Source organism: Miscanthus floridulus, chromosome 5 (assembly GCF_019320115.1).
Source record: "Miscanthus floridulus cultivar M001 chromosome 5, ASM1932011v1, whole genome shotgun sequence".
Lineage (NCBI taxonomy): Eukaryota > Viridiplantae > Streptophyta > Magnoliopsida > Poales > Poaceae > Miscanthus > Miscanthus floridulus.
Genome location: NC_089584.1, coordinates 27,901,389 through 27,928,256, shown reverse-complemented (window position 1 = coordinate 27,928,256; position 26,868 = coordinate 27,901,389). Strand labels below are relative to the sequence as shown.

The 26,868-nt window shown below is 43.5% G+C and overlaps 2 protein-coding genes across 2 annotated transcripts; one reads left to right on the top strand and one right to left on the bottom strand.

The window, feature by feature from the left end:
• Nucleotides 1–12,829: 12,829 nt before the first annotated feature.
• LOC136449738 (uncharacterized) lies at nt 12,830–21,920 on the bottom strand. Its single transcript, XM_066449903.1, has 15 exons — nt 21,496–21,920; nt 21,191–21,288; nt 19,641–19,760; nt 19,013–19,102; nt 18,815–18,930; nt 18,644–18,743; nt 17,815–17,886; nt 17,538–17,585; nt 17,387–17,464; nt 17,179–17,298; nt 16,961–17,066; nt 15,282–15,445; nt 13,521–13,655; nt 13,179–13,309; nt 12,830–12,905 (listed from the first exon to the last, which is right to left on the bottom strand). The coding sequence occupies exons 1-15, from the start codon at nt 21,821–21,823 to the stop codon at nt 12,839–12,841; spliced, it is 1,773 nt and encodes a 590-aa protein (XP_066306000.1). The 5' UTR covers nt 21,824–21,920; the 3' UTR covers nt 12,830–12,838.
• A 117-nt stretch (nt 21,921–22,037) lies between these two features.
• Nucleotides 22,038–26,522, top strand: LOC136449739 (T-complex protein 1 subunit beta). Its single transcript, XM_066449904.1, has 10 exons — nt 22,038–22,245; nt 22,754–22,819; nt 22,951–23,062; nt 23,375–23,503; nt 23,956–24,027; nt 24,298–24,413; nt 24,584–24,660; nt 25,147–25,632; nt 25,730–26,045; nt 26,131–26,522. Exons 1-10 carry the CDS (start codon nt 22,189–22,191, stop codon nt 26,275–26,277), a joined length of 1,578 nt encoding a protein of 525 aa, XP_066306001.1. The 5' UTR covers nt 22,038–22,188; the 3' UTR covers nt 26,278–26,522.
• The last annotated feature ends 346 nt before the right edge of the window (nt 26,523–26,868 follow it).

Genomic DNA, 26,868 nt, shown 5'->3' with positions numbered 1-26,868 from the left:
CATGTGAAGACATCACAATTGGCGCATAGGAAGTCGATGAGCTCGCATTCCTATTTGGCCGGGAGCTGGGTCCCAATCCGCACCGTCTTGTTTGGGTCAGTGGGGTCGAGTCCCACTGCCTTAGTTTCCTCGAGTGGACGGAAGGCCGTCAAGGAGGTTAGTTTGTTGTAGTCTAGGACTGCTGGGGTCGATGACTCCTCGAGCCACGGGAGCTCGGATGAGTTGATGATGGCCGTGGCGAGCTCGAAATGCTCATGGTCGCACGTGAAGGTGTGCAAGAAGGTGCTACCCACAGTGATGACGTCGTTCGGTCCTGGCATCTTCAGCTTCAGGTAGGTGTAGTTAGGGACCGCTATGAACTTGGCGTAGCATGGCCGCCCCAAGATGGCATGGTAAGACCCCAGGAAGTCCACCGCCTTGAAGGTTAGGACCTCCGAGCGAAAGTTGGCTCGGTCGCTAAATGTGACGGGCAGGTCGATCTGCCCGAGTGGGTATGCCTACATCCCTAGGATTACACCATGGAAGGGAGAGCTCACTGAGCGGAGCTCCAACCGGGGGATGCACATGGCTTCGAGGGTGTCAACGTAGAGGATGTTGAGGCCGCTGCCTCCGTCCATCAGCACCTTAGTGAAGTGCTTCTTGCGGACGATGGGGTCGACGACAAGCGAGTAGCGCCCCAGTCTAGCGTTGTGGGATAGATGGTCCCTCTGATCAAAAGTGATCAGAGATTCTGACCAGCGGAGGAAGGTGGGCACGGTCGTTTCGGCGACGCATGCCTCTCTATAGCGCACTTTGTGCTGGTGCTTGGAGTAGATGGCATCGGACCCCCGACGATCATGATGCATTCCTCAGGATAGGGAAAGCCATCCCCATCCTTGCTCACCGCGCTCCCTTTCTTGGCTGCTGCCTCCTTGCCCTTTCCTTCTTTTGGCCCACCAGCCTATCGTAGGAAGCGCTTGAGGAGCTCGCAGTCCTTGTAGAGGTGTTTGATGGGGTAAGCGTGGTTGGTGCAGGGGCTATCCATGAGCTTGTTGAAGTGGTCAGGCAGACCCTACTGGGGCTGCTTGCCTGTGCGATCAGCCGCGACGACCAACACAAAGTTGGTCGGTGGGCGACGATCCTTCTTGTTCTTCTTGCCCCTCTGCGTGGAGGGGCCCTCATCTTGGTCCTCGCGCATGGCCTTGCCTTTGTCTCGGCCTCCGTTGAAGACCGCTCCGACCGCCTCCTCACCGGAGGCATGGTTCATGGTGACATTGAGCAGGTCATGGGTGGTTTGGGGCTTTAGACAGCCAAGCTTGTGGATCAGGGACTCGTAGGTTGTCCCGGAGAGGAATGCGCTAATGACGTCCGCATCGATGACATTAGGAAGGGAGTTGCATCGTTTGGAGAACATGTGGATGTAATCCCGCAAGGACTCACTAGGCTGCTGCTGGTAGCTCTTGAGGTCTTAGGAGTTCCCAGGGCGAACATACGTCCCCTGGAAGTTCCCGACGAAGATCCTCTTGAGGTCTGCCTAGTCGCGGATGCTGTGATGCAAGAGGAATTCAAGCCATGCTCGAACATGTTCCCCCATGCAGATGGGGAGGTATCGAATGATGAAGTAGTCATCATCCACTCCACCGGCTCAATAGGCGAGTCAGAAGTCTTTGAGCCATAAACTGGGATTCGTCTCCCCGGTATATTTGGCAATGTTGGTGGGCGGTCGGAAGCGTTGTGGGAACGACGTTCTCTAGATGCGTTGGCCAAAGACCCGTGGTCCTAGGCCATCTGGGCTAGGACTCCGATCGTCTGGGCGGCGACCATGCCTAGGGTGCGTTTCACCGCTCCCCTCGATGGTCCGGCCAGGGCTCGAGCCGCCTGCTCTCACCACCGCCCGATGGACGTCATCATCATGCCGGGCCCAACGCCGGCTGTTGATGACGCTGCGAGCGTCTTGGTTGGGCCCGAGGCATTCGCGCATAGGTGGCCGGTGTGGAGCGAGCGCAAGGTTAGGCCATGGCGTAGCTACGCCCTCCTATTTCACGCCTGGTGGCTGCAGCGGCGAGCGGATGGAGCGATTCGTCTGGTGCATCCCCACTCCCCTAGTGGGGAGAGAGGCCGCGAGTCAGTGCCGTGATGCAGAGCTCTCCGCCTGTTGAACGGCGGTGGTTTCCACCAGTTGTGGCAGAACCTCCTAAATTATAGGATCCACATACACTTGTCACTGTCCAACGACCATTGACAACAATGCATATGTTCCTGGTAACTTAAGAAGTCTGTCGGGTGTCCTCGGGGAACCCCGAATCATCCACGATTTCCGAGCAGGATCACGTTACAGAGTCATTGCAGTATTACAACATTTATTCAAATATCAGCACCAGAGTAAAAACAGCGGAAGTCTTACGATAACATAGTTTACAAACCAGTTGTTTCAAACCTTACAAACTAAGTTCGATAATTATTACAAACCATAGTAGTAGTGGAGTGGCATAATTAACATATACATAACACACAAAATAAACATCCTGCCCAAGGATCACACATTTACTTCTCATCGTTAGAACGAACGATAGTCATGCAGCATGATCCAAAACAGATCTGCTCATGAGGCTCACCTGCAACAAGGGTCAACGAACCCTGAGTACAAAAGTACTCAACAAGACTTAACCGAAATATTAACTGATAACTTAGGAATGCAGGCTCAGGGATTCAAGGTATAGCTTTAACAATGATCAAAGTTCTTTTGCATAAAAGCTCTTTTAACAACATTCTTTATAAAGAAAACTTCTTAAGAATTATATACAAAGCTAACACGATCCGCACTAAGATCATGAAACTTCATATCCAACACCTTCACAAGACTTATTCAAGTTCTAGTTATTAATACTACGATGATGAACAGTGAGTTGAGTCTCCATAACCGAGGAGCAACGACGATTCGAACCGATTATAAACCCGGCTGGGGATTCCAGACCACACGACATATGCAGGTCCCCGACCTACATATACCAACCTACCCTCGGATCCTCTAAAACAAGAACGGGTTCGCGCCACCCGAGAATACAGTACTCCACCATTCCAGCCCATGGCCACGTGGGTACACGCTATTCCCGCCATCTCTCCACTCCCAGTGCGCGAGTAGCCATTCTCGTAATGGAATTGCCAAGTTCAGGCTTACCGGAGTATGTGGTTAGTACTACAAATTCTCACCTCATGCAATTCAATAATGGGCGTGCCTTAATCGACACAGGCGGAAAGAACCCGCTCACAAGACCTCCATGTCTGGTGGCTCACATTCACCGAGTCCGCCCGGTCTAGATTTATTACTCCACATTCCCATATCATATGCTAACATATTTAACCAATGTCTCATTTAAAACTTGCAGGTGGCAGGTAGTCACCCGACTTTCATCGTTCTACGCATAGCTAAGCAAAACTAGGCATATACGAATTTAAAACTGGTAATATGGTAAATATGGAATAACAAGGGTGGTAATGCACCAATTAGGCTTTTACTTAACTCCTAATCACTTAATGCAGTAACAGAAAGCAAAAGCGAAATTAATTTGTAAAACACAAGGTAGGGTTGTATGCATCCGGGGCTTGCCTTCGTTGACTGAAAAGTCCGGTTCCTGCGACGTTACACAAGTATTCGATCCGACCTCAACAGACAGATTAACCTCCTCAATAACTTGATTAACTACCACGTGTTCACCTTCGTCCACTACACGTAATAACAATGCCATGTTTAACATGATGCGGAATACGAAATATGATGCTCGATGATGGATACAAAAATTAACAATTTGAATACAACTTTTCTTCGCGGTACAGTTGCAAGTCAAACAAACTAAATCTTTTTCGTAACACATACATCAACTGCCAAGGATCATTATCAACAAATGACCCAAGGTCATCACTCAATCCAAAATTACAAACAAAACCTAAATCACTAAAGGTTACTATTTGCTTTTATGAATTAATTATTTAATTCAAAATTATGAAATAAATCAACTTATTCTAATTGAGCTCAAAATTTTAGTAAATATTCATTACATGATAACTAAGTGGCAAAACAAATTTCATAATTTTTTGACAAGTAAATAAGCCTAGAAAAATCATGGAAATCCATTTATTAATAAATTGAGCATTTTTATCACATTCAAAAAGTACTGAAAAACATTATTTCATATTTTTCTTAAATACTTTACATCACAGAGAAGTCACACAAAAATTTTCATAATTTTTGGAGCTCTAAATAAATCTACACAAAAATAACAAAAACATACACTATTCATTCAAATCTGAAAATAGAAAAATCCATTTGAACGCTGAGTCACTGACAACCCGACCCCACCTGTCATCCCTAACCTCCGACGTTGACCATGGCAGCGACGGCTCTGACCAGCGATTCCTCGCCGACGGTGAGATCACCGGCGACGGCAAGGGTACTAACATGATCACTACGTCACAGCGCATCGATCTAAGGCACTAACGCGACCAATTACGGACCGAACCGAGTACTACATCGACCATGGCGGACGCGGTGGCACGGCAGCGCTACGCCGGCGGTGTAAGACCTGTGAAGCTAAAAAGGATGGCTCAGGAAGCTTTAGCAGCTCACCCCAAACGCAACTGAGTAGAGCACAAGGCCGGAGGAGTAACGGAGAGGTGAGTCGACATTCCGAGCAAGCACGGCGGAGCTGATCGTCGTCGGTGACGATGTTCCGGGAGCTGTGGTGGTCAAAACGAGAAACCAATGGGTCATGGAGTACCATAGCATCGCGGCGAAGATGAAGCAAGACTCAGCAGGGGCAGATGCGTACCGTGGAGCTCTAGCCACGGCGAAGCGCTCGCGACGGGGACGCTGCCGGCCGCGAGGAAGAAAAGCGCGCACCGCGAGTTTCTGGTGAAGACAAGCCACAAGGACTGGTTTGCTGGACGCGCAAGGAACTAGCGGAGCTGGGACATGCTTTGCTGCGATGGCGTGGGCGCTGGTTCGACGGCAAAAGCTCGACGGAGCTGCGGTGGCGGTGACTGGAAAACAGAGGAAAGGAGCGGGGGCAAACGGCGACGGCCAGGGCTAAATAGAGTGGCTCAGAAGCACAAGGAAGCCACGCAGGAGACTTCTCCGTGCCAGCGCGAAGCCGAGGACATCCACGCGCGCGCCTGGAAGCGAACCGAAGGTCGCCGGCGGTGTAGCTACTGCGGTGAATACTGTTCACAGTATTTACAAGTTTGCCATTCGCCAAAATTCACAAATTACTCTCAAATTTTCATAACAACTCAAAAATCTCCAAAAAAAAGTTGTTCAAAATCAAAAGTTCTACAACTTTGCTTTTATAACCATCTTCTAATTCGGTCTAGTTTTTGAAATGAACTTTTGAATTTAAATGGGGAAAATTAACGAATTACGCCTTTTCAAATTACTCAAAATTTTTCTAAACAACTTGAAAAACTCCAAAAATAAACTTTGCTTAACTTGTCAAGCACTACACTTTTGCTTTAAGGCTCAACCCCAAAATATGCTTAGATTTTGAAATGGATTTTTAGGGTAGGGTTTAAATGCTGAAAAGCGGGGTTTTCTGAAAAAAAAATTCAATTCCAACCCAATTTTGAACTTGAGTCAAACAATACAATTCAACACTCATAACACAAATGTAAACTTGTTTTAGTGAATGCATATCAAAGTTTGCAATATGACCAAATGCCTTGCAATGCATATGATGACATGCCATGTTTTTAATATTTAAACACCCAAGGTGTTACACCAGTGCCTGGAGGTTCCGGTGGATCGCCTGTTCCTGGGGGTCGTCTGGCTTGGGAGGCCGCGCAGAAGCATCACCACCGCGGTGATGTTCTGGCCAGCCCGAGTGAACTATGGGGGATCATTCCCCCCGTCGATGATGTTGCGCTGAACCTGGCAGGCATGACCCCGAGCGCCGCTCGCCGAGTTACGCGCATAGGGCGCAACATGGTGTGCCGAGTGCGTCGGTGCAAGTGGCGGCTGGTTCTGTCGCCTTTGTCGTAGCTCCTCGCTGTGCTCCTACGCACATGCAAGGGCCTCCTCATGAGGGTCCAGAGGGGTGTGGGTCTGTAGAGACTCTGCTACCACCGCCGGCTGTCCCAGGGCATCCACCATACCACACTCCTAGGACAGAGGGTAGCTAGGTGCCACGACATTGCCGATGCTAGAGCCGTCACTCTCAATGTCGTCATCCGGGAGCTCGTGGAAAGAGGCTGGAGCATAGCTCGCCATCCCCATGAATTCGGATGTGAGAGGGGGCGACGCCAGCATCCTTCAGAGCCCCCGAGCGTACGCGTCCGCTGGGGACGCGAGGCCGTAGGGGAACCGGTCACATGGCGATCGTGGCAGGGACGGCGGGGTCCCCCAGAGAATCAACGGAAGATAGTAAATAGCGAGTAAATAACAGTATGTATGTTACTCACAACGAGGCTTGAGCCCAGCGCGGGCTCAGAGCGAAGCGCAAGCGCCTCATTGTTGAAGTCATCGGGAGTCCCGGAGCTGACGGAGGGGCCCCCCCGATGGGCATCGGAACAAGTGCCTTCTCGTGAAGGTAAGCATGCCGAGCTGGTCAGCGATAAAGTTCAGGCTTCCGAAGAGGAAGGTCTAGGACAGCTCAAAGATGGGTGGAACCCACATCCCAACAGGTGGGAGTGCGGGAAACTCCTACGTGCGCTAAGTATTTGAGCGTGTGCTCTGTGTAGCTTTAGAGTGTCTAAAGCTAGCATAGGGTGAATCAATCATTAGTTGTTCGAATCGTGTGTGTGTTTGAGTTGTCCATGTTTGAGAGTCGTCCTTATTGGGAGAGAGCGCATCCCCTTTTATAGATGAAGGGGATGGCCTTACAAGTGAAAGAGAGAAAGAGTGTATGTATGCTACTAAGTCTTGTTGCCCACGCCGTCAGGTACAAGATGATTGTAGGCGCCCACAACACTGTTGATGTTGGACGCATGTGGGAGGTTTCACCGTATTCGCCATGTATGGCAAATGACGGCGCCCACAACACTGCTTGGGTTCGGACATGCCTAGAAAGTTGCAGGGCATCCTTCTGACATGCCCTGTTGGTACTGTCCTGTAGGTGTACAAGGTACGGTCCTCGGTATTATGGTTGACTTGAGCGCCCTGCCTTACTTGCTCTGCCCGTTTTCTAGGTCCTCACCGAGTGGGCGTCCCCGGTCGGTTGGTCCCAGTCGGCTCCGGCTGCGCCAGTTGAAGAAGAGCTGTAAGCAGAGATCTTGTGCATCCCCGGTCGGAGACGCGGGTCGGAGTCAGAAGCGAGTGCTGTTCTGCTGTTCCTCCTCGGCCAGGCCTTCCGGTCAGAGAGGCGGGCTGGAGTCGGAAGCGAGCGTTGTTCCTCCTTGGGCAGGCCTTCCGGAGAGGTGGGCTGGAGTCGGAAGCGAGCGTCGTTCCTCTTCGGCCAGGCCTTCCGGTCGGAGAGGCGGGTCGGACGCGGAAGCGAGGCCTTTCAGTTGGAGAGGCGGGCCAGGGTCGGAGGCGAGCGTCGTTCCTCTTCGGCCAGGCCTTTCGGTCAGAGAGGCGGGTCGGGGTCGGAGGCGAGCACAGTTTTTTTTTTTGGCCAGGCCTTCCGGTCGGAGACTGGATCGCCCTTCTGGCCTGTTGTTTAGGTATTTTGGGCCGGCCCCGGAGTTGCGTGTAGTTCGGAACGTCGTTTGCTGGGCTGAGCTTTTGCTGGGAAGCAGGTCCATGAGGGACCCCGGGTTTATGAACCCGACACTTGCAGTCCAACAAGAAATAATATGATGGAGTGGTTTCCTTAATATATACCTATTGTTGTTATCTTCTGCATAAGAGAGGACATCTAGAAGGCTGGAAGAAATAGAAATATGGACATGTCATAGAGAAACAGTAGCAAATGCAATTGCTCCTGCTTGCAGAAATTGAATTTCCCCTGCCTAAGTTTTTGTTCATGTCCACTTGTCTAATCTTTGTAATGCAAAATTAAGGGGGATTTCAGCAAACACTCCCATCCTGTACTACATAAGCTTCCCTCCCCTCTAAGATATCATATGCAACCATCTGTGGTTCAAAATTGAAAGGTACCTTAATTCTACTGGATTTCGGCAGATATAGCCAAATCACGCCAAGTATTGCATTTAAGTTTGCAATCACGTGCACACTCTAGAAATTCAAAGAGATACATATGCTACGTAATAAGGAGCACATCATGTAATTCATCCAAATGATAACTCACGACTCAGAACAACTTCTCACCTGGCTAGTGTGCGCATGGACAGGCGGGTTTTGAACGGACCATGTTGATCGTCATGGAAGTGAGGGTGCTGCAGTTACAGGAACCGTGTGGCAGGCTGAAACAGCGGCGCTGGGGTGAGGGGTTCCAAGGACACCTCCTATGTGGCACCAGCACCACGAGAAAGAGGAACCGCTCCTTCCTGCAATGGAAAAAACAACAAACACCAATTATACATGCTGAGTAGATCATATGTTATTTAATGCCAACATAATTGTCAGGTACTTGCATCGTGTTTGAGAGAGGATGAAGACAACCAGAGATGGTCCCTTGAGCACGTGCACAAGATTCTTTATTTGCTATTCTATAAGACAAGCAATATAAAAATGGCATGTGTTAGGCATTTCATCAAATGCAAAGAAGACATAGGACCTTGAGTCATGGATGAACAAATAATTAAACAATTTATATATTCACAAATCGTAATGTGTAGAAAACATGGTCTGTTTCTATGGACGAATAATTAAACTGTAGACACTATTGAGATGCCAGAACTAATTCAGTAGTCAGTACATAGTTTAGCTGGAGGTATGGGTACAAATCATTACGGCAATCATGACGAGACAAAATTACCAGTAATTTTGCTATTATGAACTGAGCGAAAGGTGCATAGCAACAGTACCTGCTTGCCTCTGCTAGTAGATTTACCAAACTATCCAATTGCTTCTGTTGGATTCGCAAGGTAGTTCATCCCTAAACCCTCCATCACTACAGAGCAAATCAACAGAACCAAGACCAACAGTAGGGGCGGATCCAGTAAAAGGACACGATGGACATATGCACACTTGATAACTTTTGTAGAAAATCAAATTTGGTAGACTTGATATTAGATCAGATCTGAGTACACCAAATAGCTTAAGTTAGGGTTTGGGTCCTCGGCTTCGGACGGACCAGAGAGCAGGGAAGGGATGGGCGTACCTGTTGGATGCTCGTCACCGGCGAAAGGTCCGGCGAAGACATGGCGAAGGGCCCAACGAAAACCTGGGCACCTAGCGTAGGGCTGCCGTGATGGTCTGCCGTCGCCACGAGAGAGAGTGCGCGCGGGCCCTGCGCCCTGGTGGCCGGCGGCGGGAGGCCTGTATTGCCGTGCCAGAGGTAGGCGGTCTGGCGTCCTTGGGCGGCGCCCTCGCCTGGTGGGCGGCTCCCTCACCTGGTGGGCTGGTGCCTTGTCCGTGGGGGAGACATCGAGGAGGAGGAGTCGCGCGTGTGCGAGAGGAGGCGTTGAGGCAGTGGGGGCGTCGCGTGGGGTGGGAGGCGACGTCGGGGGCGAGGGGGAGGCAAAATTTTTTTCGCACGGACGGGCAGGGCGACGACGCAAAATTTTGTCGCACGGGGAGGGCAGGAAGGTGAGGCGAAGTTTCCAAAACAGTATCTTTAGTCTTTTTAGTTGTGAGCTTACTTCCTCAATCAAAAAAACATATCTCGTCTCTTTTGAAGAAATCAAAGAAGTACGAGTATTTATGATGAACAATAAATATTTTTAGACTTATAGTAAAATATATTTTTATAATAAACATAGTTAGATTTATAAATATTGATACTATTTTTATAAATCTAGTTAAAAACTTGAAAATAATGATTATTCAAAAAGCGAGATGTGCATTCGAAAATATGTGAGAAACAACCTCAGCCAACCAGGAGCCGGATTCAATGACTTTATAGAGCAAAGTCACGTTGTAACTTTCCCTTAATCTCCATCCTCCATCTAAGATGATAGTTCGTAGCAAAAATGCCTAGCGGCAGCTCACTCTCATGAGTAAAACTGGCAACCAACATAGTAATATTGCTAAACAGCACAAATAACTTTATACTAAGTTTTTTGGACATTTTGTATGTACACAAGTACACAACTTTAGCTTTTTGCAGTCCAATGCAGTACATTTTAGCTCACAGCATGCAATAATCTACTGCATGCAGCCATGGATCTTTCATATTAAAAAAAAAAAATTAGAGTGTAAACTACACTTGTTTGCATACACATAAGTGTGTGCAGATGTCTTCTTGCTATTTTCTTCCTTGCCTCAAATTTAGATTTCAATTTCTTAGTTTTTTTTTTCTTCCGCAGTCCTCTCAAAATTCATTACCATGCGAGGGTAACGAAAAAAGAGATTTCTGACCGATGATGTTACTATTCAAATTAACTTGCACTTTTTTGGGTTTCTAACTTATTTTGGACAACTGTGAGGTGATAAACATGATAACTACGGACTAAATGTGTGGTTCACTCGAAAATTGCTCCGAATTAAAATTTTGCATGTGTTCATCAGACTATCAAGGCATCAAATGAGACTCGTTCATTTGATATTTGATCCTTACGACGAAGACATGTTTAGTACTCTCTCTATTTTAAATTATTAGACGTTTTACTTTTCTAGATTCATAGCTTTTGCTATACATTTAGATATACACTATGTCTAGATTCATAATAAAAGCAACGTAACTTGAAAAGTCAAAACGTCTTATAATTTGAAACGGATGAAGCAAATAATTTAATTGCCAACAAGGAGGGCTAGATATGCGAATCAGTTCTTGGTCAATAGGCGTTTCAAATGTTTCTAAATCAACTCCTCGCCCACCAAAGAAAGAGAGATGCTACATCAATTCAATAAGTAAAGATTGCTGTTATTCCCTTCGTAAGATTTTCAGGTCACATAGCGCTTCCCAATTCCAATGGACGAGCTCATCTATGTTTTCTAATCTTTATCATTAGTAAATAAATTAATAATTATCAGTATATTATATTATTACTTAGTAATTATAATGGCAAGATTAGTTTTGATGTGTTAATATAGTGACTAATATTGTTTTGTGTGCCGATTAGGATAGTACCAGTGCTAATTAACATATTTTATGTTTAATTAGTGATTATCATGACAAGATTAGTGTTTATTCTATTCTGAATTGTAAGCCATTCTAGCTGTTTTTAGGCTCATAGCTTTTCGTATGCATCTAGACATACATCATATCTAGGTGCATAGCTAAAGCTATATGCATAGAAAAGCTAGAAAGAGTAGTGTATAATTAGTTATCGTTATTTTTAATTAATATAATTAGTCAACTATTCACTTCTCATCCATCCAACAAAAAATAAAAGCTTGTCTTATCTATCTAGCCAAACAGGAAGTATTGATGAGCTCATCCTGAATCTATGGATGGTCAAATCCCATCAAACTCTGCCCAAACCAAACTCACAAAATCTCGTCTTGCGTAGCATCAAATGGGGTGATTTATCACTTATCTTTAGTTCTTTACCTTGTCATACTTCACTTCACACTTTACATATACAATGCAAACATGTACACCAAAACAGGTCACTGTGCCTCCCCAAATGGAACTCTTTTGGTTGGCTACGACAAACAAACTGACTATCGGACCAATCATTCAGCATGCTATAACTAAAGATTTACTTATACATGCATACAATCATACAAGATGTATTGATTAATTTGTTCAAAACGACAATTGTTACTGTCTAGCCATAGCAGCCATAATCACAATGATCACGTTCTCTCTTCCCTGCCTAATCTCCACATTGTGACTTGAACGGACGTTCAATGATCTTCGATGGCCTTTCCCCCCAGAATAGGAATGGGCATCATGTGCAAGTGTCTGAGACATTTTTCAAGAATCAACAAGTTAATAGTAAAACAAAAATAGCGATCATGAGTTTACAATAATATATATGATAATATGCAATCAATGCTCATTTATGTTGATTTCAATTTCAAACAAAACACAAATAAACCATTAATACTATACTTCATATTGTCGCAAAAAATTACTACACTTCATATTGATGTAGTACATACTAGTGGCTAGTAGCTTAGTCGGAACACCCTCCTTGCTCACTCTCCACCATTCTCCTTGCTCGCTCTCCATCATTTACTCTTCTTTCTCTTTTATGTATGCTTGCATCACTCTCTTTTCTTCTACCTCTACTTGGATGATTGATAACTGTAAGGTCACCACCCTAATGGAAAAATATGGCCACAATATTCCTCCTACCCGCATAGCATGTCTTAGTAGCTTAGTCAGAACACCCTCCTTGCTCGCTCTCCATCACCATTCTCCTTGCTCATTCTCCATCATTTACTCTTCTTGATCTCTTATGTATGCTTGCATCACTCTTTTCTTCTACCTCTACTTGGATGATTGATAACTGTAAAGTCACCACCCTAATGGAAAAATATGGCCACAATATTCGTCCTACCGGCATAGCATGTCTTATATTCTTTTCACAAGCTCCAAGGTAGCTGCCTATCCACAAGCAGCATCTTCTATTGCTCTAATTAGTCTTCAGTCATTGTAAAGAAAATTGACATTCTTGAATCTAAACCAATAAACATGACAATAGCAAAATGCCAAAGGTAACAGCACAGCAGATAGTATGGAGCTGTGTATTTACCTGTTCTTGAGATTGGAAATACATGAATGGAGTATAGTGTAGAAAATTTGAACCCTTGATGTGTATATATCAGCATAATCTACAGCAAATGCAAAATTAGTTGCATTCAGTTTGGAGTCCATACGACATTTTTCCTCACTGTCAAAAAAATTATAGCCACTCACTTTTCAATTTGCCTGGTCAGATGACTCTTATCCCATAGGCCAGCACGTGACAACCAACCCCATCTTAAGAGGAAAAAGAAAAAACATACTTGCCTTAGCTTACTTTTCTAACAATTAAAGAGATAAATACCATGAAATTTATGAACAAGACCGATAATTGATTACAGGGAAGTTAAAATCATATGAATTGGAAATCAGAAGCAGAAATAGGTGCAATGACGTTTCAAAGCAGTTATTTATGTAAGAAATATATGGGATAATAGATCTGAACACCCAGATTTGAAGGATTTCCCAAATTCGCTACAAGAATAAGAATTTACATAGTGATTGATGTACCTTTTATTGAAAAGTTCTCCATCTGCTTCTAGCATTGGCCCAATCTTTTCATCTAATCTTTGCATAACAATGAGCAACTTTTGCATACTTTCCGTAAGCTCCTGGTCATCCATACAAGTTGCAGCAAGCGTCTGAAAAAAATGTATCAGTGCAAGCATCTCGAGAACTTAACAAAATCCCTGAGTCCTAGAAACTAAGCCAAAATCACCAGATTATCTTAATTTTTGGTTAAGATGTATAAAAATTCATACATGACAGCAGTGCACTGCTGAAAGTAATACAAATGTTAAAGTTTCAAACATCTGAAAAGGACATTCAACATGCTGGAGTTCACTCTAGTACCTGTGCAGGACGTGAATTAGAGCGCCTCTGCAGAGCCAGGCGAAGCTGGTTAAAAAGATCCCCCACACTTTCTTTTTGTTGTATAAGTGTAACAAGCTTTTCTTTCTGATCATGGCTTTTGACCAGTGCATCAAACTGCAAACACAGAAGAGGAAATTGGTCAACAAGAGGCTACAACTCGATTGGCTACATAGCACCGACAGCATAACAAATTGTGGCCTATCTTGCTTCCACATTAATTCAGAATCAACAGATGCATATACTTGATAATGGTCAGTATAAGTGTGTCATCAGCATATTGGAATTAAGGTGCAGTGTGCAGTTTGGTTGATGCAGTGATAACGTAAATGTAAATGGTAACAGATCACACTGTAATCAGTGACGGAATGGGCGATCCCATTGATTGTTTGGTTTCCCCATGTAATGTATCTGTTACCATGTGGAAGAAAAACAATTTGAATGAACCTTCCTGAAACTCATCAGGTCTATGGCAACAATGTGCTCCGTCGTTCCTGTTCTTTGCCATTGCAGAGGCAGGGTGGCAGGATTTTGGGATGGCGGACTCGCGATCCTCATAAAGGATTGCTGCAAAGCGCAGCAGCAGCGGCCCTCTTCTTACACGCGCCGCCGGCTGAGGCCGCATGTCTGCAGAGCATGATGGCGGCATTTCCTGTCCTGCGTGCGCCGTCGGTCGTGGCGCATGGCAGCCGCGGCGATCGCCGGTGAAAGCAGGAAGCTAGCACCTAGGAGGGATGGAAGCGGGAAGATGGAACGGGCGGAGTCATCATCTTCCTTAGCACCGTCAGTTTTTTTTTCTTTTCTTTTGTAATCGGAACCTGTAGCGTTATCTGTTTATGGTCAAAAGGGATCGTGATTGAATAGGACTGGTATCCTATACTGTGGAAATGGATTTACAGATTTCATGAAATAAACAAATGTAAGGGAATCTTATCGCAGCATGATCTGACAACGCCCAAAAATCACTGAACAAACAGCAACTAAATGGTATAAATGGTGCAGGCTGCTTCATGTAGTTATACCATCATATCACCAGTAGATAGTTTTATGCTTATGCAAGTAGTTTTTCTTCGGACACGCAGAAGAGCCGGGTGCCATTTCATTAAATAGGAAAAAAAGGTACAAAGAAAAAACACTCAAAGATGATGCCCTAACCTCAAAGGCCACCAGAAGTCTACAATGGCGGAATGTAAAATAAACGCACCACGTACAACAGAAAGATGGCCACAGCACATCACTACAGCACACAGTTAGAACCAGGGAGGGAGGACTATATTAGCCCCAAGACCATGTTCCTAAGATCCCTAGTCCCAGCAGCACACCGGGCAGCTCCTTATTCAATCACCGTCCTAACCACCATATCATAGGAGTGGCATTGTTAAAAATGCAGTTGTTATGATGCTTCCACGGCTCCCAAGCAGCAAGGACAATAAGAGCGTATAGGCACCAACTAAACTAAAACTGATCCAAGAAGTCACCCCATATGAAATTACAAGGCAAGGCAAATCTAAGAGTCCTGATACAGTTACTCAAAATGAAATGAATTAAAGATCTTTTTGTCCAAAAATTCCTTTTAAGAAATTGGAAATGCAATGTGAGATGGAAAAATACTAGACAGAATCAATAAATGTTCAAGAGAAAGTTTCATCCTGCTAGTCGGAAATAAAAATGCTACTGTAATGCCTAATGATCTACACATTGTCATTATTTTTTTAATTAGTGAGAGAAGGTAAGCAAACTAACCTCATCCTCTAGTTCTCTGCAGATTAATGCTGTCCTCCATCGTAAATGAACTTTTGACTGGCTTACATCTGTGTAAATATGGTCCCCAACATATAATATCTCATCCCCATGAATGTCTAGTGATTTCTCAACCATCTGAGCACTACCACCAGAATATAAGCCACCTAAATACCCATTTTCATAAAAGGGGTAGCAAGTCAGTCACAAAACTGGCAGTGGATAATAGACAAGAGCATATCGAAGAAAGAAACTAGGTTGCAGGATATAGTCTAGTGACATAAGCAATCAAGCATAAAAGTTGGCGTAGCTCTCTTGTTTTATTCCCCAATCCAAACTCTCCCTTCTCCATTTCAGAATAAAAATGAAAAAAAATCATATCTGCACTAAAGAAAGAGAAGATCCAAGCACCAAAATGGGAAAATAACATGGTGCCTGCACATCAGAACACCCAACTTCTGCACAACAAAGACCAACATGTGGTTCTGCTGTTGATAAGCAATGATGTTACAACTTTCGCTAAAAAAAGGAACAAGTCCACTTTTTGGCCCCTCAACTCTTGAGTTTGTCTAATTTTGACCCCACCTACAAAACCAGGTAATCTTGGCACCTCAACTACCAATACCGTTCAATTTTGGCCCCTCAGCCTAGTTTTGGTAGTTTTCCGATAACTCGGGCCCAGCATGGGCCCACATGTAAGACACTCCATCTTTCTCTCTCTCTCCCTCCTTTTCTCACCACCACTGTCCCCATCTCCTTCCCTCCTCTGTCTATCTGCCACTGCCGCCTCTCTCCCACTCCACCGTCCACGGCACCACGTCCAACTGTACCAAAGGAGACATGCTCTCAGAGCCGTCCACCTCCTCTTTATCTTCTCCACCAGTCCTCCATCGCAGCCTCCTTCCCTCATCCAGCGCACAGCGAGATTGCCCTCACAGCTGTCCCCACGTCCGATGGTGCTCCATGGCATGGGGGTGCCCTTTCCCTCTCTTGGCCACCCAGGGCATGCAGGCCATGGGTGGAAACTTGAATTGGCGTAGCTGCATCGAGCTCGGCCATGGCACGTCTCCTCTGTCTCTCCATCTCTCTGGTGATGAGCAAGGGACAGTCTGTGGCAGCACACAGGTACGAGGCGGCGGGGTGGTCTGCACACAGCAGAGGTGAGTGCAGCGGCGCAAAAGCAAGCACTCTGGACATAGCTATGGGAAGTGGCGTTGGGAGAGAGGGAGGTGGGGAGGGAGAGATGGAGCATATGACAGGTGGGCCCAAGCTAATTGAAAACCATCATAACCAGACCGAGGGGTAAAGACTGAACAGCATTGAAAGTTGAGGTGCCAAATTTACTAGTTTTGTAGTTTGGGGTTAAAAATAGACAAACATAAGAGTTGAGGAGCCAAAAATGGAGTTGTTCCCAAAAAATATGATGTCAGAACTATAAATCATCTTAATTAGATAGGGAAGCTACCATGAAAGAATGCCCCCCTCCTTAATTAATTTTTTTCCTTTAAGTTTCATTTTTGGTTTCCGTTCATTGAGTTTTGAAGAAAAATGAACATAATGCTACAGCATAATACATATTCACAGTTTGAAACGAAACATGTTCCTTCACAGTGACAGAAAAAGAATTATTGGAGGTTCTATGAGTTACTGGTTCACAACAGTAACGGCGCGAAGAATTTGACCTGACTTTACTTTAAAACAGGGGCGCATCAGTCCATCATCTGTTACAACCTCATATAATGGATGTGAAAACTGGAAAAACTCTGGCTTCCTTGCGGAGACTATAACCTATAGTAAGAAAGAATCAATGGATATTAATGAAGTTTCCAGTATGTTGTAAGCAATGACTGTTAAACAGTCACTTCTACAAAGCTGGTATAAGGGAGAGAGATAAACTTACCATTTCAAAAAGATCTCTCCATCCCACATCATTAGGAAGAAAGCGATTGAATGCATGATTCATCATTTTGTTTGTATAATGGTAATCTGAATTAGTAATGAGAAGCAACTTTTTTCCAGCCTGATAGATTGGAAAGCCAGCATATAAGTACAATGGTTCTATTACTTTGAATTGATCATACGGCACCATAAGGTGGAACTGTGCTAACCTGTCTTTGATCAAGAAGAGCTAAAGGAAGTTCTGGATCAGGCTCTACAAACCGCTCAGGCTCAGCCATTATTTCTCTCTACATTTCAACCAGCTAAAGAAGTTTTCATAAAAAAATAATAATAATCATATTATGATTAACTGAAGAGTACCTTAAGTTGGCCTTCTACATGTGCTCGAAACAGTGCTTTGGAAACAGCCTGGAAAAAAGGTACACCAAACTTCGTTTATTACATAGCAAAAGTGGACAAGGACAAAAGTTCCACAAGTCAGAAGAGACATTGCTTGGTGGGCAGACCTTTTTCTTTCTTTCTGTTTCTGTATAGACTAATTCTTTTACTTTATTTTTAATATAATATAATAAAAGCAGGTCTCTACGCTGATGTAATTCCTTCAAAGAGACGAAAAGGAAACAGCAGTGCTCATTACATTGTACAGTCCTTTGTAATCCAATGGCCCAAGTTCAGCTGGCACCAATCCCTGATCTAACTTGTCGACCATCTGAAGAAAATAGTAATATCCAGGTTCAGTCCAAACTTGAGAAATGTTTAGTGTGAGAGATCACATGCAAATTCAGAATGTCTACATAATCATTGGAAAAACACTACAACTACTCCCTGAATGAATCAAAACAGGATTGATTGTGTTGACGTGTATTGATTGGGAATAAATACATTTAGATTTCTGAGCACACATCATGTTTCTTTGATGGGCTCCTAATTGTGATTTATTCTGCCGAGGACAAATCAAAAGCCAATGTATTACCAACTTCTGTTTGATGCTACTCAGACCCCACTACTAACAAACGGAAGGATCATAATCTGGTTGTTAGATCATCAAGAGACATGTCTACACATACATCTATATATTAAATTAATTTCCAAATCAGTGAGGTAAAATATGGCCAAACTCCAAGTCCTTAGAAGTTAGAAGGCAAAGGCGCGGTTATTCAAGGATGAAAGAGCAGAGAACACCAAACTACTAGCAAAAATATTTCAGTTGGCTTGCTTAGCATAGTATCTCATCTGAACTTGTACCATTTCTGCAACTCTTGCCAAGTCTTTAGCTAATCTAGACAAATACTTAGCTTCTGGAAAATATAACTCAGTCACTTGCAAATCAACAGAGAAACCATTAGCTCCCTGGGTATGCTAATGAGAAAGATGGACATGGACTTAAATAGTTGAGATGTCGAGTGACATCATATCACATAAACATTGAAATGACTATATCATATAAAAGGAAGAGGTAAGGAAACCTGCATGAACATGACAGCTTCTGAAACAGAGAAAAGGGTGTTAAGGAACTCCCATCGACTTTCTTTCCGCAGGTCCACCAATTCTCTTCCATATATTTCACTATTCAAAGACATGAATTAGAGTTCTCATCTCTGGAGCCCAGAAACTTTGACGAAATGTGATACCTATACCTCACAGCACGAGTGGAAAGCATCTGGGTACCATGCATGGCCCTCTTAACATAGCCAAATCGATCAGCTTTAACCAAGTTTCCCTTCTCTTTATCAATAACAAGACCTCCTATGACCTGTGACACAGCAATTGTATCACTACTAGAGGTGATGTATGTGCTTCAAGGTATTATGAAAGAAGTGCACAGCAGGAACTACCAGGTCAGGGTCAAATTTAAGGTCATCTACTGGGAAACCCATGCTCTTGAGGTTGTCCATCCCATAGTCATATGCACGTCCTTCCCAGGCCTGCAGAAATGTTATGTGATTACCATAATACTTGCATTGAGCAAAATTATACTAGCTCCAATCGAAATATAAGCCCTAGGTTTTATCCTATGTCAAACTATTATTTTAACTTTGACCATCAATAGCTAAAATTCATATACATGGACAATATAAGACTGATGTTAGTAGATTCATCATGAAAAAATACTCTCGCAATGTATAACCCTTCATATTTGAATTTGACACAGCATATTTACATAGAAATTAAGTCAGTGTACTAATGTGAATATAGGGATTGGGGGAAATATTTATATCTAAAATCATCTACATTACAACACATTGAAAACTCACAGCAACTAACCCCTGACATGAACTTTATGAACCAAAAATTAAAGGAAAAACAACTTTAATTGGCACTTGAAAATTTAGATCACTCATACGCTATCCTTTGGAGTTACCGGTCAAATCAGCTCAACATATTTACAGAGTTTTCTAAAAGTGCAACCCCTGGTATCAGAAAAGTTTATAGGCGAATCAAGAAAATGGGGCCATGAAGTACCATCACATTGTAATGAATTAATGTATAATCCATATCGTAGCCAACCACACTGATAGATCGAAGATTTAGTGTCCTGGTGCAGAAAATTCCGCGAGGAGAGTGTCTTACTGAAAACGGGGCCTGCATTTTTAGCAAACTGATGTTAGTATTGTTTTCGGAAGGCTGACTGGTTTTGTCATCGTGATGATACTCAAACAAGATATGATTGGCAAAGGGGCAACCAAAAATGGAAGTTCAAGAACAAAGTGCTAGAATGTTAGCAGATAGAATATAACTGCAAAATTAATTTTGATTTACAATGAAAATAGTATTAACGAGTTTGACTATAGCTTGTCTTTCAAAAGAACATATGCTTTTGTCTATTCCTCATTTCCTTGGAACGTGTGATCAATGTATTCACTAAAGTTATATTCCACTGAATGTTGGAGCTTTTGTTGCTAGAAAGGCATGTCTCTTGTATCTTAATCATAAAAAAGGGAACGCCCTGTCAAGAACCATCATGCAAAAAAAAATTATCAAACCATTTGACAACAGTTATCTTGGGATGCATTTTATAGTAAATCTTTTTTTTTTCTCGAGAACGCGGGAGAGCTGTGTATCTTTGTATTAAGACGAAAGAGGGTCCAGAACCCTTACAACACACACCCACACACCCTTGATTTTTTGCTTGTGAATTTGTGATTACATTAGCGCCCTTTTCTTACAAGCATTTTACAGTAAATCTTAAAATAGTCAAAAAACATATAGTTTTGTCGAGTCCTTTCCCAACAAAAAAGGCCATAAAACAATTTCAAAGCAATGGATACATCTAACAACTTTGAAAACTGAAAGGTCAATGCAAGAGAAAATTTTCCTTTCACCAATAAGAGAACCCTCATTCGCTTCTGCCAGGAAGAAAAAAGGGCCATTGATGCTTCACAGGTTTTCGATAACCATCTCTTTTTGCCATTACTTGATGGTCAAAAATCATAAACCTCAACTGCCACATTAGTTTTTTTGATAAAAATAAAGGTCGTGTATTTGACTGAACATGAGATTGTGAGACCATTGCCACAATTTACTGTCAGGGATCGTGATGATTGCATCCACTACAAGCCAACACTTTGATTCTCACCTGCCAGAAACTATAAATGCCTACAATAGTAGAGGTTACACCAGGCATGAAGAGTAGTGACTTATTCTTACACATGACAACTGGCTCTTAGTCGACTAAATTCTAAACACATGAGTGGTCAAACATCTCTCGCTCGTGGAATTCTAGTGGTAATGACATTTAAAGGAAAAAGGTGCGTAACAGAGTGGAGGTAAAAAAATGCTACTACAATTTTATGATGGTAAGGGTATGAGAGGAAGGCCCTTATTCCTTAAGTGGATAGTTATAATCTTTTCTCTAAATTCCACAACATAACACAGTTGTATAGGTTACTGATAACTAAACATGCATTGGTGACAACATCAATGAGTTCTGCACAGGGAACATGAATAGAAACAGAAGATGCATACCGAGCATCAACAAGGACAAGATAATGCTTAAAAGGATAGAACCTTACTGCAATTCCCAAGTCATGAAGCAATGTTTCAGCTTCTCCAGCTTCTTTCCAAGCTATCTCCTCAATAGGACCATGCAAAGTTGACCTGCCGTTCCCACCTAAAGTTAAAGCAGCTATGAGAAATTACAAAGTTATCATGATCCAATTTTGATGATGTTGCGGTATATTCCAATTAGCCATTAGGAGAGAAGCTGTCTACTTATAACCACGTATAGTGGCCCATGCAATAGTATAGTATCACCCACGAATCAACATCGATTACCCGCATGAACATGAACTCAAAATTAAGGAGATCCAGAGCTCACCAAGCGCCTCGAGGCGCTCCCTCCGCACGTTCAAATCCCCCCTGGTGCTCTCCCCGAGGTAGTCCACCTCCGAGAGCCCCGACGAGGTGACCGAGAAGTAGGACTCCTCCTCGTCCTCGAGCCCGTCCTCCTCGTCCCGCTCCCCCTCCACCGCAACCGGCCTACTGGCGTCGAGCGCGCGGCACCGGAGACAGATGGGAGGGCGGAGGCGGGGGGGAGCTCTGAGCAGGCTTTGTGGCCGCTGTGTATGTACAGAGAACTGCGGAAGCGACGGCCGTGGCGGGGCCCGGAGACAGAGGAGGCGCACGAGCTCGGCGGCGCCCGCCATTGCTTATTGCGTGCGCGGCGGCGGCGGCTGTAGCCGTTTGGTGAGGACGATGGACGAGAGCCTGCGCGATGACCGGATGGGAAAGTGAGGAGTGGGGCCGGGTAGAATGTCGACGAAAAAGGGAAGCCGGGTCCCAGATATCAATTCAGCTTTCTAAAAAAACTATCAATTCAGCCCATGAAACCGCTACCGCCGGCCCAGCCCACGGAATGCTCAGAAGCAGCGGCATCTCCATCCACCCTCAGGTCGGCTAAACCCCAACGCCGCCGCCTTCCGCGGCTCGGGGATCGGCTGTTTTTCTCTCCCGACCACATCTACATAGCACCACCGGTCGTTCCAAGTGAGCTCCAACCCCCTGCGTGTAGATGGAGAGGGTGCTCAAGGATGACGCCGTCCAGGAGAAGGGCGAGCGCGCCAGGATGGTAAGACTGCTGTAATCCGTGCGGTTTCTTTGTTAGGTTAGGTTTAGTTGTTTCGTTCTGCGGCGCTTCCCCAGCTTGAGTGATGGCATGATCTGTGGGAATTATCAAACCAGAAACCTTAGTGGCGCTGACGCCTAGTCTTTCTAGGGTATTTTGGTTGCTGTTCTCTTGGGGTGCTTTACTGGCGCAAGTGCTTCACTACTCTTGTGCGGTTAGTTTCAGTGGGTGTTCTGTAAATGAGTACAGTTCCGTGCTTCTGCTACTCATTTGGGAACTTTTAACGGCTTAGGTTTTTCTTTTCTTTTTGAATTATTGGATGATGTTTTTTACTGAAAAGAAATTTAGGTGAGCGGCAAAGGAATACACTGATATTGTTTACACTTCAGCTTGTAAAATGAATAGAATGTGTGTGGGTTGGGGGAGGGTCCACAACGAATGACACTTTGATCTGTGTACCTTCTGATTCTTCTGAATGGAGGCAGTATTTGCTAACGCCATGTCCTTGCAGGCATCGTTTATTGGGGCCATGGCAATAGCGGATTTGATTAAGACCACATTGGGACCAAAAGGAATGGTATGCTTTTGAAACATATTGTTTTTGTCTTGCAGAGAAACCCTGCACTTTACATGAATGATACCAGTTTTTCACTCGTTATAGTTTTTCTTGTTGAAAATTTGCAAGTGCCATTTTTTTTGCTTATGTAGGACAAGATCCTGCAATCAACTGGCAGAGGGCGTAATGTTACTGTTACAAATGATGGGGCTACCATTCTGAAGTCGCTTCACATTGACAATCCTGCTGCAAAGGTCCTTGTTGGTATCCTTTGTCAATTTGATTACTGCTTGACGATAGTGTTGGTAAGGTGGTAATAGGAACCCCCCGCCCCCAACCTAAATTAATTACATGGCATGCCATTTTAGCATGTTTTGGGTCCACCCAATGATCCAAACAAGTAGAACTTGCAACCTAGTTGGGGTTGAGGACTTGAGGTTTTATAATTTCTCTTGATCTTTCATGGTATTGATCTTAAACTTCATATTGTACTTGTGACCTCATTGGGCCCTCTTTTGTACAATTCATTTTTTTTCCTTCTGAAAGAAAGGCCAGTTACTCCTTAATGATTGTTAGACATCTCGAAAGTTCAAGATGATGAAGTTGGTGATGGGACAACTTCTGTCGTTGTTCTAGCTGGAGAACTTTTGAAGGAGGCTGAGAAGTTAATTAACATGAAAATTCATCCGATGACTATTATTGCAGGTATTACTTGCTGAATGCGTTCTGGTTAATAGTATGCTTTTCCATCCTTCACATTGGAAAGCTTGGTAATTATTGTAGCAGGTCATGGTACTTGGTTTTGCTTGCATCAATCCCATAGTAACAAATCAAATAGATCAGGCATACAATACAAGGTCTAAGGATGGATTCTGCTGTTAAGCCATTCAAAATTTGAGATGCGCCTTCCTTCTTTTTTACAATTCACGTTTTCATATTAATCTACCAATTTTTTTTTAGTAATAGTAATGTATTGGCAGTGCACTGATGTTCTGATTCTAATCTGTCTTGGGTAGCCTGTTTTATACCGAGCTAACTAGTATGCATTCTGGAGCACTACCAGTATGCATTCTAGAGCACTGCTGCAAAACTGCAACCATTGTACTTTATGACGGGATTCAAAGTCTCCAATGGTTAATTCATTTTGTAAATTTTAGGGTACAGAATGGCTCTCGAATGTGCCAGAGATACTTTGCTACAAAAGACCATGGACAACAAAGAAAATACAGGTGAATTATTTTCCCAATCTCATGGTTAGAAAGCATAATTTTTCAGTATTCATAAGACATCGGCTTATTTGAGCCATTATTTTCCTTAACAATATATATGTATTTTGCATAGCACATAGGATTTGACGTCATTGAGAATTTGTTATGTTGGAGTAATATTCAATCTCATATAAATTCAAATTCACTTCCTCTTGCATCTCATGGATTCTCTCAGGAATATGCCATCATGCTCATCAATCTCATGACAATATCCTTTTCCTTCTTCTGCAGATAAGTTCAGAACTGATCTCATGAATATTGCTATGACTACTCTTAGTTCAAAAATACTTTCCCAAGACAAGGAGTACTTTGCTGAACTTGCGGTTGATGCTGTCTTGAGGCTTAAGGTATACAAATAGTTTAATGAAAGTTGGTTATCATTTACGTTAAACTCTGATATCTTTATCTGTAGAATTTTAACTCTTGAAAAAGTATGGTTCATACTTCATAGCTACTCAGTCATGTTGTTATTCGATGATGTTATAGTATTGACTGGTTTCTATCTGAATGGTGGTAGGGTAGCACCAACTTGGAATCTATTCAAATTCTGAAGAAACCTGGAGGATCTCTTAAGGATTCCTTTTTGGACGAAGGGTATGTATTTATGGAAAAATTATCAATTGATTCTTTTGACCACACAGCACTGGGCTGCATGCAAATTCTTTCACCTAGCACCATGTTCTCCTTTCTTTCTGTCAATTAATCAGTCCAACCTAAGAGCCCAATTCAATTAATTTCTGTTTTTTATCAATAATCTAACCAGTTAGCATTAACGCTACATTTTCTAAATGATCAATTGCTCATTTACCAGCCAAATAAAGTAGGAATATCGATTTGACATTTTGGCTACTTAACTAGTCCTTAATCAAACATGTGCCATTTTTTCTATCAACTGCATGTTCTTTCATTAATTATATTTTTGGAAAGTGTTTCATGACTTGTGTTAATCTCATCATTGATAGTCTTTAATCTAATAGTTTCTAATCAGGTAGTAGTTTCAAAGTAGTTCTTGCAGGTATCTATGTAATAGTTCCCAACAGAAAATGATCCTAATATTTATGTGCTTGTTTCTATATATAGGTTCATTCTTGACAAGAAAATTGGCATTGGGCAGCCAAAGCGCATTGAGAATGCCAAAATTTTGGTTGCAAACACTGCTATGGACACAGATAAAGTTAAGATATATGGAGCACGGGTCCGGGTGGATTCAATGTCTAAGGTTGCAGATATCGAAGCTGCTGAGAAGCAGAAAATGAGACAGAAAGTCCAAAAGATCATAGCTCACGGAATCAACTGTTTCGTCAACAGACAGTTAATCTATAACTTCCCTGAGGAACTCTTTGCTGACGCTGGCATACTTGCAATTGAGCATGCTGACTTTGAGGGAATTGAACGGCTAGCTCTTGTTACTGGTGGTGAGATCGCATCAACTTTTGATAACCCAGAGTCTGTTAAGCTTGGTCACTGCAAGGTCATTGAAGAGATTATGATTGGGGAGGACAGGCTAATTCATTTCTCTGGGGTTGCGATGGGGCAGGCTTGCACCATTGTCCTAAGGGGGGCTAGGTATGTCTTGTTTTTAACTACTTATCATGTAGGACTACTTTGTTCCATTTATGCATTTCAACTTTCCATAAATTGATTTGCTTTTGCATCCCTGCAGTGAGCATGTACTTGATGAGGCTGAGAGGTCCTTGCATGATGCCTTGTGTGTGCTGTCCCAGACAGTAAATGATACCCGTGTCTTGTTTGGAGGCGGATGGCCTGAGATGGTGATGGCCAAAGAAGTAGATGAACTTGCAAGGAAGACCCCTGGGAAGAAATCTCATGCTATTGATGCTTTCTCGCGTGCTCTGCAAGCCATCCCAACAATCATAGCTGATAATGCTGGTTTGGATAGCGCTGAGTTGATCTCTCAGCTCCGAGCTGAGCACCACAAAGAGAACTGCACTGCTGGAGTTGATGTCATCACAGGCACCGTAAGTTCACAAAGACGAGAGTTTTCCGTTCATAACAAATTATCTATTACAGAATCTGATACTAGTTAAATTGTGTGGTCCGCAGGTTGGGGACATGCAAAAGCTGGGGATTCAAGAGTCGTTCAAGGTGAAGCAGGCCATCCTTCTGTCTGCGACAGAGGCCGCTGAGATGATCCTCAGGGTCGATGAGATCATAACCTGTGCCCCGCGCAGAAGAGAGGATAGGATGTGATTAGACATGCTGTTTTTCGATGTAGTGGGGATGCTTGTTACCCTAGTTTTGAGGGGTATTATGGTTCAGGGGCGTTCAAGTTGGTCAGATTTCGAGTGTTTTTGGCCCCTAAGAAATTGGGACTTGTTATTTGGTTGAAACAATCAACCTTAGGCTTGTGTTCTAGATTCTCATGCTGTACCATTTGGCAGCGAAGTACGTCGTACGATATGCTTGTGTCATCTGCCTCTACATGTTTTTCTATTCCTTTTTTTTTGACGTAAGAATGAGCTTGTCTTTGTTTCTGGGAGGGTTGCTACTTCTGGAGTTCTGGTGTTGTTCTGAGCGTCAGGACAGGGTGCCAATTGACCTTCAATGGTCATGTGTTAATGTTACCAGAAGACACTCTTCATATACATATATACAGAATATGCATTCTGTAGCTTAAGGCCGTAGCATGACATGGCTATAATCCTATGTTGAAGAAGTGGCATGTAGATGTCTTAAGATTTAAAGGACGTCTTCTTTAGTAATACTTTAAATTCCTTTAATTGCTACAAAATAAATTTCATACACTCATACTGAAAGGTATTTGCAATACAAATCTATATT

Bases quoted from the DNA above. Each gene is read 5' to 3' on its own strand.
- LOC136449739 (XM_066449904.1), top strand. From the start codon at position 22,189: ATGGAGAGGGTGCTCAAGGATGACGCCGTCCAGGAGAAGGGCGAGCGC. The intron at 22,246-22,753 runs GTAAGACTGCTG...ATGTCCTTGCAG, and splicing joins AGGGCGAGCGCGCCAGGATG to GCATCGTTTATTGGGGCCAT. The intron at 24,028-24,297 runs GTGAATTATTTT...CTTCTTCTGCAG, and splicing joins GGACAACAAAGAAAATACAG to ATAAGTTCAGAACTGATCTC.
- LOC136449738 (XM_066449903.1), bottom strand. From the start codon at position 21,823: ATGGCGGGCGCCGCCGAGCTCGTGCGCCTCCTCTGTCTCCGGGCCCCG. The intron at 17,586-17,814 runs GTAATGAGCACT...CCTTTTTTCCAG, and splicing joins ATTACAAAGGACTGTACAAT to GCTGTTTCCAAAGCACTGTT. The intron at 15,446-16,960 runs GTCAAATTCTTC...ATGGGTATTTAG, and splicing joins CTGTTTTAAAGTAAAGTCAG to GTGGCTTATATTCTGGTGGT.